This window comes from Pseudopodoces humilis, chromosome 21 (genome assembly GCF_049639895.1).
Source record: "Pseudopodoces humilis isolate 2021_Gansu_Grassland_sample_001 chromosome 21, ASM4963989v1, whole genome shotgun sequence".
Taxonomy (NCBI): Eukaryota; Metazoa; Chordata; class Aves; order Passeriformes; family Paridae; genus Pseudopodoces; species Pseudopodoces humilis.
In genome coordinates this window covers 6,955,754-6,968,535 of record NC_142220.1, presented here as the reverse complement: position 1 = coordinate 6,968,535, position 12,782 = coordinate 6,955,754, and the positions used below count along the sequence as shown (strand labels likewise).

The 12,782-nt window shown below is 55.8% G+C and overlaps 2 protein-coding genes across 3 annotated transcripts; both read left to right on the top strand.

Moving 5' to 3' along the window:
• The first annotated feature begins 673 nt into the window (after positions 1 to 673).
• Positions 674 to 5,970, top strand: MRPL38 (mitochondrial ribosomal protein L38). The gene is made up of 9 exons (XM_005526774.2): positions 674 to 760; positions 1,882 to 2,061; positions 2,598 to 2,726; positions 2,802 to 3,010; positions 3,329 to 3,401; positions 4,085 to 4,130; positions 4,457 to 4,615; positions 4,962 to 5,098; positions 5,382 to 5,970. The coding sequence occupies exons 1-9, from the start codon at positions 694 to 696 to the stop codon at positions 5,516 to 5,518; spliced, it is 1,137 nt and encodes a 378-aa protein (XP_005526831.2). The 5' UTR covers positions 674 to 693; the 3' UTR covers positions 5,519 to 5,970.
• Positions 5,971 to 7,624: 1,654 nt separating this feature from the next.
• On the top strand, positions 7,625 to 12,133 carry TRIM65 (tripartite motif containing 65). 2 transcript variants are annotated; one of them, XM_088065434.1, is made up of 7 exons: positions 7,625 to 8,210; positions 8,794 to 8,889; positions 8,961 to 9,194; positions 9,472 to 9,643; positions 9,968 to 10,048; positions 11,106 to 11,284; positions 11,560 to 12,133. In XM_088065434.1, exons 1-7 carry the CDS (start codon positions 7,770 to 7,772, stop codon positions 11,599 to 11,601), a joined length of 1,245 nt encoding a protein of 414 aa, XP_087921560.1. In that variant the 5' UTR covers positions 7,625 to 7,769; the 3' UTR covers positions 11,602 to 12,133. The 2 variants fall into 2 exon arrangements, with proteins under 2 accessions (XP_087921560.1, XP_005526830.2); XM_005526773.3 differs by having other exon boundaries at positions 11,106 to 12,133.
• Positions 12,134 to 12,782: the final 649 nt, after the last annotated feature.

Sequence of the window (12,782 nt, the reverse complement as noted above, 5' to 3'; positions counted from 1 at the left end):
GCATTCAGCCAAGAGAGCACACCTCACTAACAAAGGATTGTCCCTTAAAAACAGAACCTTACTGCATATTCATAAATTGTCATACATGATTCAAACATTCTTCTTAAGTTTTGGATGTTTCTTTGTTTAGTTTTTGACTTGCCCCTTCCCAATAAATCGATCTTCTTGGCTCCACCGAGTTTCACATTCCCTGATAACAGAAATGCAATAAATTCCTCCCCCAGAGCTCTGGTCACTGCTGTCCTCATCTGGATAAAAAATCCAAGAATGGAGGGGGTCTCTATCTTTTTCAGTCTTTGGGTTACACAAACAAAAGTAGTTTTTGTTTTAATACTGTGCCATAGCTCAACATATATGTACATTATACCACTATTTCTAAGTTACATCAGTAAGAGCAGGGCTGGCTTTGTCCTGTACTCAGCCTTGGTGTGAACTGCCCACGGCATGAAGGAGGTTTGGGACGTTCCCTCAGGGGGGCAAGGGTGGGGATGGGGAGCCCGGGGCGAGGGAAGAGCTGCGGCTGTAGGGACGTTTCTAGTCAGGCGCCACCAGGGGCAGCCGCGCTGCGCGGACCGCCGGAGACAGGCGGCGTGAGGGGCAGCCCCGGGGCGGGCGGGCCTTCCAAGCCAGGCCTGCGCGGCGCAGCGCTGGTCACTATGGCAACGGGGTCCTTTCCTGAGCGCGACGCACAATATGGCGGCGCCCTTGCTGAGTGCGGCGCTCCGCGGGGCCCGCGGCGGGCGGAGCTTCGGCACGGCCGGTGAGAGATGGGAGAATCACGGGAGCCCCGAAACCCGCCCGGGAAGGGAGGGCGAAGGGGAGGGGACAGCTGTGTGCCGAACGTCAGCCCTTGTCACTAGTGGTGTTCCCCAGTGTTTAATACTGGGCCCAGAGCTGTTCAGTTTGTTCCTTGATGAGTTGGATGAGGGGTCGGTGCCTCCTCAGCAAGTTCGCTGATGGTACAAAGCTGCGAGGGGTGGCCGATAGCCCAGAGTGCTGTGAGCCCTTCAGAGGGACCAGGACAGGCTGGGGAGAAGGGCAGAGAGGAACTGTCCCACATTCAACAAAGACAAGTGTGGGGTCCTTCACCTGCAGAGGAACAGCCCCAGGCACCCCAGGCTGGGATTGACCGGCTGGAAAAGCAGCTCTGTGGGGAAGGAGCTGGGGACAATGAGCTGGCCATGACCAGAGCTGTGCCTGAGGGGACGAGAAGGGCTCTGGTGTCCCGGGGTGCCTTAGGAAGAGCATTCCCAGCAGGTCAGGGAGTGATGCTGCCCCTCTGCTCAGCCCTGGTGAGGCCTCCCCTGGAGCAGTGTCCAGTTCTGGGCTCCTCGGGATGAGCGAGACACGGAGCTCCTGGAGCTCCAGCATCCTGGAGGGGCACAAAGGTGATCTGGGGACGGGACCATCTCTGTCCTGGAGAAAGGCTGACAGAGCTGAGGCTGAGAGGGGCCCTCATCCCTTTCTGTCCCTGTCTGCAGGGAAGAGGCAGAGCAGGGCCCAGGCTGTGCTCCAGGGGGCCCAGCAATGGCAGCAGAGGCCACAGACACGAGGTGGTGCCCAGGAAATTCCACCTGGACATGAGGCAGAACTTCCCTGTGCAGTGATCAAGCCCTGAATGAGATTGTGCAGAGAGGGTGTGGAGCCTCCCTCACTGGAGATGTTCCAGAGCCATCTGGACACAACCCAGTGCTCTGGGATGATCCTGCTGGAGCAGGGAGGTGGGACCCGATGACTCTGGTCCCTTCCAGCCTCACCCATCCTGTGACTCCATGAAAGTGGCTGTGGGAGCTGGGGATGGCTCCAGCCCTGTCCATGCTCTGCCCATCCCTGGCTCATTTCTCTCCCTCTGAACCCCCTGGGATCTGTGTTCCCCTCCAGCCGTGCTCTGGAAGAGGGCAGCCCCGCTGGGGCCGATGCCCAACAAGGACGTGGACGTTGGGAACCTGGAGGCGCTGGAGAAGTACCGGAGCTTCGCGCGGTACTTCCGGCAGGCGGAGCAGGAGAGCCGGAAACCCTGCTGGTGGAACACCTACCACAAACACACCAACCCCCCCGCAGGTACCCTGCCCTTGTCCCCAAAACACCCCCTGAGGCTCTGCCACAGGCTCAGCCCTTTCCCATGGACAAGTGCGCAGAGTGCAAATGTCTCCAGGGAAAAGGGGTGGCAGTTTTCCAGAGGGAGGGAGGCTGGCCAGCACCTGCCAAAAGACACACAGCAAAGAAGTGATTCCTGGGAGCCCCAGCGGTGCCACAGAGAGCAGACAAGGAGCCAGAGCTTCAGGCCTGCAGCAGATAACACAGCTGGGCTGCTCAGCAGCCGCCAGAGCTGGGAATGGGAGGGCCATGATCTGGGGAAGGAGGTGCAGAGGGGACAGAATCGAATCCTGATTGTTCTTTTAAGTCTTCTCAAGTGGGAGGTGTCCTTGTCCATGGCAGGGGTTGGAAGTGGATGGTCTTCAACACCCCTCCCACCCCAAATCCTTCTGTGATCCTGATCTCTGGAAGTCTCTGTCTCACGCTCTCAGACATTTCACAGGGGTTTGTGTTTGGGTGGTTTGGGTGCTCACATCCTCTCTTTTCACCCCTCCCTGAAGAGCCCGAGACAGACATTGGCCTGCCACGTGAGAAGCTGTCACGGGCAAAGGAGATCAAGGAAAGAAAGAGGATCCTGAGGGAGAACCGCCAGAATGCTGAGATGGAACGAGCAGCACGGCTCCGGACTGGTGAGAACCCGAGCACCTCCCTTCCTGCTCCAGGTGTCCAGCTGCTGCCTCTGCATCCTCCCTCTCTCCTTGCAGTGCTCATTCCCCTCGACGACGTCAGGGCTGAGTGGGAGAGGACCAGTGGCCCGTTCCACAAGCAGCGCGTGGCCAAGCACTGCGGGGTGTTCCGGGACCTGTTCAGGGGGGCCACCTTCACCCCCTGGGTCGCCCTGAGGGTGCAGTACAGCCAGGAGGATGAGCACCTCGTGCCAGTCTACTATGGGAACATGGTGACTCCCTCAGAGGTGTGTGAGGGGAGCTGGGAACAACCTGGAGCCCCTGGGGAGCTTTTTTCTGCCAGGTGCTTCCAACAGGCACGGTTCATTCCAGGGGATGCCTTTTACAAGGGTGTTACCTCTGTGCTGAGGGAAACTGCTTTATGGATGTGATAGGGACAGAGATTGTAGCTTGTCTGTCAGGAGACTGATGGTTATTTATGCCCTGAGGCTCTCCAGGTGGATTCCTCAGTGGCCTGGCAGTGCCCAGTCTGTGTTGTGTCCAAGACACAGTTCACAGATGCTGTTGTGTGAGTGATTTACATTCTCTTTATGTTGCTCTTTTAGGCTTCCAATCCCCCTGCAGTGTCGTATGAGGCAGACAAAGGCTCCCTCTGGACCCTGTTGCTCACAAATCCAGGTGAGCAGCGAATTCTTTAAAGGAACGTGTTTAAACTGGGCTGTTTCACTTTTGGTAAACTCCTGATTCTTTTGGCTACACAGAGATGATGAACACTGGAAAGGTTCAAGGCCAGGTTGGAGCAACGTGGTCTAGTGGAAGGTGTCCCTGCCCATGTCAGGGGGTGGGATGAAATAAGCTTTAAGGTCCCTTCCAGCCCAAACTGTTCTGTGATTCTGTGATATCTGTTAGTTTGGGACATATTACACATGGAGGAAAGATTGTGGCCTCCCCTAATCTGTAGCAGTTGAGAGAAGGGACAGCGACACAGCAGGACCTGAGTCACACTGTAGAGGAAACAATTACCTGACTTTCATCTTTGCTTACCTCCAAACTCCTCTTCCTTGGCAGTCTGCCTGGAAGGCAGCTTTGCTGACACTGTTCACCCTGAGAAACCAAGGCACAGTGAAGGGATGCAGCCATCCAAGAAGATTTCAAGAATCTTTGAATTAGATCTGCCGAGTTCTTTGCTCCTCATTTTAAACTCAGTCCTATAGGAATGAGTTCCTTTTTTGCAAGGGAAGGAATGCTGGGAGGTCTTGAGCTGCTCCTTCTGGTCAAAGCAGATCTGGACATTCTCACTTTGGGGTCAGTGCTGGCACTAGGGTGTCCCTAAGTCACTTTTCTCTGTTGTGTGTTGGCAGATGGACATTTGAGGGATGCAGACTCAGAGTACCTCCACTGGCTGGTGTGAGTACATCAGAGCCATGTGCTCTGTGCTTGTGGATTGGGCAGAAATTTCTCCAGCAGCTCAGAATCCATGGCTTTTCCTGGTGCTTTTGCCATTAGTTCCTTTAGCCCTGTGTTCTGGGTCCTTCTAAGGATGCAGGTGTTCCAGATGTTGCTGCTGTTTAGCATTCCAATCACTGGGTGGGATGTTTCCTGTGGTGAAAGCAATCTCTACTATCTGTTCCCTTATCAAATGGGGCAGAAATCACATCACAGCATGGCAGAGTGATTTGCAGTCCTGGATGAATCTGCTGGAGAGAAATGAGTGTAAATGTGTTTGTGTTCAGGACCAACATCCCAGGCAGTGACATCAAGGCTGGTAAGGAGATGTGCCATTACCTGCCCCCCTTCCCTGCCATGGGGACAGGCTACCACCGCTTCATCTTCCTGCTCTTCAAGCAACACGGTCCCATCGACTTCAGCCAGGATGCTCGGCCCACACCGTGGTAATTCCTCTGCTCGCATGCAGGGCTTGGCTGCTGCTGCCTGTGGGGTTCATGTACCTGCCATTGCAGTAGAGGAGAAGCTCTTGTCACTCTGCAGAGTTCTCCAGGCTGCTTTGGGTTTGTCTGTCCTCTGCAGCCGTAATCCCAGCACTGCTGAGTCCTGTGGTAACAGAACAGGCTGTTAGAGAGTGGTTTGTCCTGCCCAGAAGTGTGCATGGAGCTGGAGACACTGGGAGATTTCCTTTTAGTGGCTTCCTTTTCCACCTCTTTCATATGCCCTGGGGTGATGTGGAGCAGGGTACTGCTGCAAGGAAAGGTTCACCTGGTGCCTGTGTCTTGTTTCCAGCTACAGCCTGAAGATGAGAACCTTCAGCACATTTGACTTCTACAGAAAGCATGAGGATGCCATGACCCCAGCAGGGCTGGCATTTTTCCAGTGTCGGTGGGACAGCTCTGTCACTTCCACCTTCCATCAGCTGCTCAGTAAGGAATGGGGATGCTGGAGGGGGTCTGTGGGTGGGACATGGCCCTGTGGCTGCAGGCTCTCACTTGGTCTTCGCACTTGCCCAGGGTCAGCACAGACAAAGCCCTTCCTGAGCCATTCTCCTCCAAACTAACAGCAGCCTGAAAGAACAACCCCTAATCCTTGGATGAGGATTTTAAAATAACTCCTTGGGCGTGTTTGAGCAGCCCTGGTCCTGTGTGGGTGAAGGGGGGTTTGGGGTTCAGCTGTGAGCCCTCCTGCTGACCCTGTCACCCCTTGCAGACATGAGGGAGCCCGTGTTCGAGTTCGTGCGGCCGCCTGCCTACCACCCTCCCCAGGTGAAGTTCCCTCGCCACCAGCCCCTGAGGTACCTGGACAGGTACCGAGACACAGAGGAGCCCACCTACGGCATTTACTAGGAGCTGTCCCCCTCTGTGTCTGTGGGATGCTGGCTCCTGGATTTTCTGCACTGCCCTCAGTGCCTCAGGAGGGAAATGACAAAGTCTCAGCCCCTCAGCTCCTGGTTCTCCTGTGCTGGGAGCTGGCATTGGGTGCTCACAGGGCTGGCAGCTGCGTGGTCAAGAGGCTGCTTAACAAGAACATTCAAAATGAATCCATGGCCAGGCTGAAACCTTGCTCCTGATTCTGCAGCAGAGCTGAGCAGTGGCTGGCAGGTTGCATCTCCCCAGAGATGCTCTGTCTTGCTTCCCTGCAAGGATCCCAGTTCTCCTTTTGCCTGTTTATGGAACAAACAGAGCCAGGCCAGCCTGGATTTCCTCCTCTTACAGTGCTGCAGTTCAGGACTGTGTCAGATTTTATTTGTGCAGTCCTCCTGAAGAGATGAGTCTGATTAAACACTCTCTGAGCAGTGCTGGCAGAGCTGTCTTTATTGGGAAGAACTTGTTACCCTGGCCAGTTGGCGCAGAGCTCAGCAGGGTGCAGGGGTGTGGCCAGAGTCACTTCCCTTCTTGGATGTTTTAGTTTGGGAAGAGTGTGGCTACACAGGTGGTAAACCTGCATCAGGTCAGTGCTTGTGGAGGTGCCTTCAGCTACCCAAGCTCCTGGACCTCAGTCTCCTTCACCTCTCTCCCTGGACAGGCCATACCTGGCGTGGGCAGGTGGAGCAGAAGCAGAACTGCTGCTGCTGATGGCCTGGCACTGCTGCTGCTGCTGGTCCTGTTCCCAGGCCTTGGAGAGCCTTTGCTCTCTGTTGTGCTCCACTGTGCATCTCCTGTTCACATGGACCCCCAATATGTTCCTGTTGGTACAGCTGCCTCTTCCCAGCTCTGCTTCTCAGTGACTTTTTCTGAGGTTCCTTCTACCAGGAAATTGGAGCCTTCAGCAAACAGCTGAGATTGGGCTGAGGTGGCCCCTGCTGCCTGTGCTCAGGGCTGTTACCAGTTACTCCAGAGCTCCCTGAACTCCCCTCCCAGCCTGAAGGGTTCTGGGGTCTGGTTTAAGGTGGGGTGAGTGCACTGGGGAGGTGCCCATGGTGGAGACACAGGTTCCAGGCAGACACAGAGGTCATGTTATGCCTCTCTGGGCTTTAAATATTTGGTCAGAATTGAGAGATGCAGCCTAAAGGAATTTTTGGAGCTGAAGCTTGCTGGGACATGCAGGGAATTGTGACATATCCCAGGTCCTCTCCTGTGGTCAGGGGGTGGCTCTGAGCCTGCCTGTGGTATGGAAGCTGGTCTGGATGATCCACCAGAGACCTGCTCCCTGCGTGCCCTCACCTGTGCAGGTGAAAGGGAAGCTGCTCATGAGGGGAGGCTGCTGAAAAACGAGGCTGTCCCAGCAGCATCAACAGCCTGGGAACGTGTGCAAGATAGCACATGGGCCTGGTACAGAGGTAAAACTTGGGCTGGGAAAACTAAAACTGAACTGTGTGACAATGAGATGAAGGTTTGCAGTGCACAGGCACCGCACTGGTCTCCAGGCAGGAGACTCCACCTGCCACCTGAGCAGGGACAGGTGGCACAGATGACATCTTTATTGCCTTTCAGGGTGCTGATGTGCACGGGTGTTGCAAGGAAGTTCATAGGAAAGCTTCCCATGTGTGGTGGGTGTGCATGGGGACATGGCAAACAGCAGGAGCTGTGGTTTAAAAGATGCAAGGGAAGAATGTAGTGCTGGCATGTGTCACAGCCTTGCCACCGCACAGGGAGGTGACACGTGGCTGCAGAGCAGTGGGTGCCTCTGCTGGTTCCCAGGCAGGAGCTCTGTATGGAGGTCTCTATGCCAGGGGGAACTGCAACGCTCAGCTCAGAGACCCAGACCTGGCAGAGCTGAGGATGCCTGGAAGTTCCCTCAAAGGGCAATAAAGGAGTGAAAATCCAGCTGCACATCCATATGTGCCCAGCAAACGCGTTCGTGGAAATACACATTGCGCTGATCCCTGTCGGCCTCCTGCTCGTCTCCCTGTGCTGTCACCGCAGCATTCCATCCTCTCCGGATGTGGAGATTCCATCCTCTCCTGTGCTTCACAGCCCTCCCTCTCCACGGGGAAACAGCTCCAAGCCTCCCTGGGCACAGGCAGTGTGAGGAGGGAGCAGCCGCCGGGTGTCACCTTCGGAGCGCCTGGCCGGGAGCCCTGCCCCGCCTCGGCACGGCGTCACCAGCTCTTCTTCCTCCGCGCTCTGGAGTTCCTGTTTCCCCGGCACAGGCAGGATGGCATCACCCATCTCGCAGAAGCTGGAGGAGAAGCTGGTGTGCTCCATCTGTCTGGAGCTGTTCAGGGTGCCCGTGACCTTGCCCTGCGGCCACAACTTCTGCAAGCGCTGCATCAGCGACCACTGGGACAAGCAGAGGCAGGCGGCCGCCGGGACCCAGCCGAGCTACACCTGCCCCGAGTGCCGCAGGGGCTTCGAGCGGTGCCCGGAGCTGGAGAAGAATGTCACCCTGTACAACGTGGTGGAGCTGGCCCAGGACAGTGAGGCTCGGGACTCGGCCATGGGCTCGGCGGCCCCCGCCGAGCTGTGCCGGCAGCACGGGCGCCCGCTGGAGCTGTACTGCGAGGACGAGCGGCGCTGCATCTGCTGCATCTGCACCGTCCGCGACTGCCAGCGGCACCGGAGGGTGCTCTTCGAGGAGGAACGAGCCAAAAAGCAGGCGGGTGACAGGGCTGGGGCGATGGGAGAGCAAGGGGTGTTGTGATAGCTCATGCGTGATATCCACCTCCACCGCCCCGTGTCCTGCTGCAGGGATGTGATGTCCCTCTGTGTGCCAGACTGCCCAGCCTCAGCTGGACGTGGGGCTGGCCAGGGAGATGCCACCAGTGCCCAGCTGCTTCTTGAGAAGCCAGGTGTTGTCAGGAGCAGCAGTGAGCTGGGTAAATCCAGCAGCACAAGACAAACTGTGCCCTTTGTGTTTGTTGCCCTCTGATCTAGAAGAAACAGCTAAAAAGGGGGTAAAGGGCAGCACAAAAGAATCACTTCTTTGTTATCTTTACACAGAGTCCCCTTCCCAAACTACCTTCTTCCCTGTTAGCCTTGTCCTGCAGCCCTGAGAGAGTCCTGGGGGTGGGTGAGCAGCATTGGGCTGTTCCACAGGATGTGCAACTGGGCATGACTGGGAGAAATGACTGGATGTGAAACTCAGGGCTAGGTGAGGGTGTTCAGCCATAGGTTGAACTTGATGATCTTGGAGGTGTTTTCCAACTATAATGATTCTATGTTGGTGGCTCCTTTTACAGACCTTTTTGAAAGAATCTCTGGGAAAAGCCCAGGAGGAATTGGAGAGGACTGAGCTGGCAATGAAGGAGCTGGAGGTGAAAACACAGAGCATCAAGGTAATGCTGCATCCTCCCTGTGCTGGCCTGTGTGTGGGAGCACACTGGTTCTCATGGCTCTTCCTGCCCAGGACTGCTCTGAGGAGTTCAAGGCTGGGATTCAGAGCAAATTTACCCACCTGAAGAAAGCTCTGGAGGATTTCCAGTGTCAGACAGTGGCCAGGATTGAGCAAGAGCACAGTGCGGCACTGGAGTGTGTGGACAAGAACTGGAACCTGTGCAAGGACCGCCTGGATGTCCTTGGCCAGCACAGAGAGAGGGCTCAGAGCCTGCTGGCCTGTCCTGACCACAGGACCTTCCTGCAGGTACCACTCTGGCACTGTGTCCTTCTGTTGGCTTACACCTGCACCTTTTTGATGACAGCACAATCATGTTCAACCCATTCCCACTGGGAATGCATCCTCAGTTTGGCTCAGGGATGTGATGGGGCTATGGGGAAGAGATGTTTTTTGGGAGTCCCTGAAAAGTTGTGTGGGCAATGCTGGGATGCCCCTGTTGCCCACTGGGGAGACATGGTGAGTGCAAATGGGTTTGCACAGTCCTCCCCAGAGTGGTACATGGTGTCTGTGTGTCTGTCTGCAGGAGTTCCCCCTGCTCCCACCTCTGGAGAGCCCAGAGGTGCTGGTGCCCGTGGAGTTTAATGTGGCTGCTGTGATCAAACCCATCTCTGAGATCCTCACCAGCATCTCCAGGCTCCTGCTGGAGGACCTGCCTGGCTCTGTGGCCCCCAAAGCCCCAGACTCCACTGTCCAAGGTAACCTTCCTGCTCTCAGGGGTACTTTGAAGGGCTCTGAGTCATCCTGAGGATGAGCCTGGCCTGTGTCACTGCTGGGGACACAGCTGCTGGGCACAGGGGTTTGGGATGGACACACATTCACTGCTCAGCAGATGAAGTGGGATGAGCTAAGTGGCCTCCCTGTGGCCCCTCCCTGCTGGGAATGCTGAACCATGGTGGCACATGCCAGCTCCCAGGTTTGGATACAATGGAGTTCCTCCTCCTTCTCCTCCTCCTTCCCACGAAGCCAGAAGAAAGTTTTTGGGTGGCGTTACTCAAAATGCCTGTTCCCCTCCTCCACAGGCCCAGTGCATCCCCAGGAGCTGGCAGTGAAGGCTGTGGCCCCTCTCCCCACGTGCCAGCTCCGAGCTGAGCTCCTGAAGGGTAAGGAGCACAGGGGCCTGGAGGGACAGCACCTCACTGGGGTCCCCAGCAGGAAGAGTTGTCACCAAGCTGGGCTCTTTCCTGGGAGGAGGGTGGTTGTGGCTGCAGGGACAGGGGCTCCTTCCCTGGTTCTTCCAATGTGTCTCCTTAAATGCAGAGAAGGGGGGTGTAGGGACAGAGTGCATGGGCTGGGATGGGAAAGGACTCACTAGGGGGATTAGCAGCACGAGGAAATGCTTTCCCACGGAACTCAGGCTGGTATTGGATTAGTCACTGCCCTGCATGGCATAGCCCCAGTCCAGGGCCCTGCCTGCAGTCATTGCTCTCTATCCAGGGATATGGCATTAGCATTCCTAGCTACAGTCCTTCATGTCCCCTTTCCTCCCCAGGCCCATCCCTCTCCTGTCTTTAGGAAATCCTCTGTGCTCCTCTTCCCATCTCCTCCCTGTTGGGAAGAGGGTCGGGTAATGTTCAGGCCATGTTGGTCATGTCACTCAAGGAGGCAATCACTGCCTATGGGACCTGTAGGAATTCCTTCCATTCTTAGGGCTATTAATAGGAATTCTGTGTTATTTATGGGCAGCAGGCAGGAGCCCAGCCAGCTGGGAGTGTTGGGGGAGGAAGGTGGGGTGCTGGTGGCTAGTGAATGCCCATGGCAGGAGCTATCACTGCCCATGCAGAGGAGAGTAACCCTGCAATACCATAATTGCTCACTTAACACCTGGTTTTCTCCCCCTCTCCCAACCCACACTTTTAAAACCAAGCACATCCTTGCCAAAATGGCCACAGAGCCACTGTGGTCACAATGGCTACTTGGTTGTGAGCTGGGTTGTGCAAGGACTGTGTAAAGCATCGTGTGTGAGTGCCTCAACAGCTATTCCTGGGCTTTTCCATTCCCTCTAGGGCAGGTACTGCATCCTCGCCACTCCCCTTCCCTTCCAAACAACCTGTTCCATTCTGGGAGCCAGCCCTACAGAATTTAAACCCCATCACTGCTGGGAGGGCATAAAGCTCTGATGAAGCATTTCAGCCCCATCCATGCCCTTGCTCTTCCCAGACCATCGCAACCTGACCTTCGACCCCAAGACAGCCAACAAGTACCTGGAGCTGTCGAAAGGTGCCCGGAAAGCCAAGCACGGTCCCGGTGCCGTCCATGGGCAGGAGCAGGGCCCCCGCTTCGAGCCCTGGCAGGTGCTGTGCACGCAGAGTTATGGCCCTGGCCACCACTACTGGGAGGTGAGGATCTCCAGCCACTCTGTCGTGCTGGGGGTCACCTACCGGGGGCTCCCCTGGGAGCAGCAGCAGGGCTGCAGGTTCAACATCGGGCTGGACGGGGGCTCGTGGGGGCTGCAGGTGAGGGAGGATTGTTACCTGGCCTGGCACAAGGGCCAGGCCAAGAAAATCCAGGAGAAACTCTATAAGAACCTGGGGGTCAGCCTGGATTATGGCAAGGGGCTCCTCTCCTTCTATGGCCTCGGGGAGAGGACAAAGCTCATCCACTCCTTCCACAGTGTCTTCACAGAGCCCCTGTACCCCGTGTTTTGGCTGTGTGAGGGGCGAATGGTGACGCTGTGCCAGAGGGACTGAGCCAGAGCCACCACACTGAGCCATAGCCAGGCTGGCATGTCCCAGGCTGGTGCCATAATGGAGCTGCAGCTGAGGCTGTCATGGTACAGTGGGACCTCAGCGCTGAGGCAGGTGTGGAGTGCAGCGTTTTAACAAGAGCTTGATGAGGACAGACATGTAAATTAACCTGTTTGATCTGCATATGCAAATATTACACTAGTAACATGGCAGGGCTGGAGCTCACCGTGGGTGCCTGTCCCTGCAGACAAAGCAAGGGAAGAGGGGATAAAGAAGGTGAAAAAATTATATTTTCCTCTTTCTTCTATCCCTGCCAAACTTCCCAAACTTGGGGAAGGTTTGGGGTGAGGGGGACCCCAGAGGGAGGTGCTGCTGCCACAGGGTGCTCTGAAACAATTCAGAGGGACCTCTGTGCTCACACAGCCTCATATGCAGGCAGGTCCTGCTTCCCCCAGCCCCTTCTTGGTTACCTCTTGTTGTTCTCAGGCCTGGCAGAGCAACTTCTCAGGGTTCTACGCTGCAGCTCTTTGTGCAATGCTGCTTTACCCAATAAAGCTTTATTTTCTTACTGGTTTGACCTTGCTGTTGTTGGGAGATGTGGGACCCAGCATCACTGGGGGTGGGGGGAGCTGGGTACCCCTGTTCTCAAAGCCACCCCTGCAGGGCCCCATCCTGCCCCTCAGTGTTCCCATGACCTGTGACCAGCCCTTGGAGTGATCAGCTGGCAGCAGAGCCAGAAGGTGCTTTATTTACTGTAGCACTGTGATAAGGAAACCTGGTTTCCTACTGCTCTGCTCCAAGGCTGATTTGGCACAGAAGAAAATCTAAAGTTTTCATTGATGTTTTTCCAAGGGTGAGACTGCAGGTCTGACGTCTCCTCCCGCTCCTGTGGGAGTGCTGGCGAGGATTAATGGGGTGAAACTGGGCACTGGATTCAAAGGTGCTGGGGATGTGAATTCCTGGGGAATGAATCACATCATTTTTTCCTTTGGGGATAAAAAGCTTAAATGGATCAATCCCCTTCTTCAAGAACAGATGAGATTTGTCTTGGGCTTCCTGCTTCTCTCAACACCTCCCTGCTCCTCCCAGCCCTGTCCTTGGGTAAGGCCTTGGGACAGCATGCACCTGGGAACTTATCCAAGTCAAAAAA

Excerpts from the sequence above, each read along its gene's own strand:
- MRPL38 (XM_005526774.2), top strand. The coding sequence starts at position 694 with ATGGCGGCGCCCTTGCTGAGTGCGGCGCTCCGCGGGGCCCGCGGCGGG. Across the intron at positions 4,131-4,456 it reads GAGTACCTCCACTGGCTGGT|GACCAACATCCCAGGCAGTG; the intron begins GTGAGTACATCA and ends GTTTGTGTTCAG. Across the intron at positions 4,616-4,961 it reads GATGCTCGGCCCACACCGTG|CTACAGCCTGAAGATGAGAA; the intron begins GTAATTCCTCTG and ends TCTTGTTTCCAG.
- TRIM65 (XM_005526773.3), top strand. The coding sequence starts at position 7,770 with ATGGCATCACCCATCTCGCAGAAGCTGGAGGAGAAGCTGGTGTGCTCC. Across the intron at positions 8,890-8,960 it reads TGAAAACACAGAGCATCAAG|GACTGCTCTGAGGAGTTCAA; the intron begins GTAATGCTGCAT and ends CTTCCTGCCCAG. Across the intron at positions 9,644-9,967 it reads CCCAGACTCCACTGTCCAAG|GCCCAGTGCATCCCCAGGAG; the intron begins GTAACCTTCCTG and ends CCTCCTCCACAG.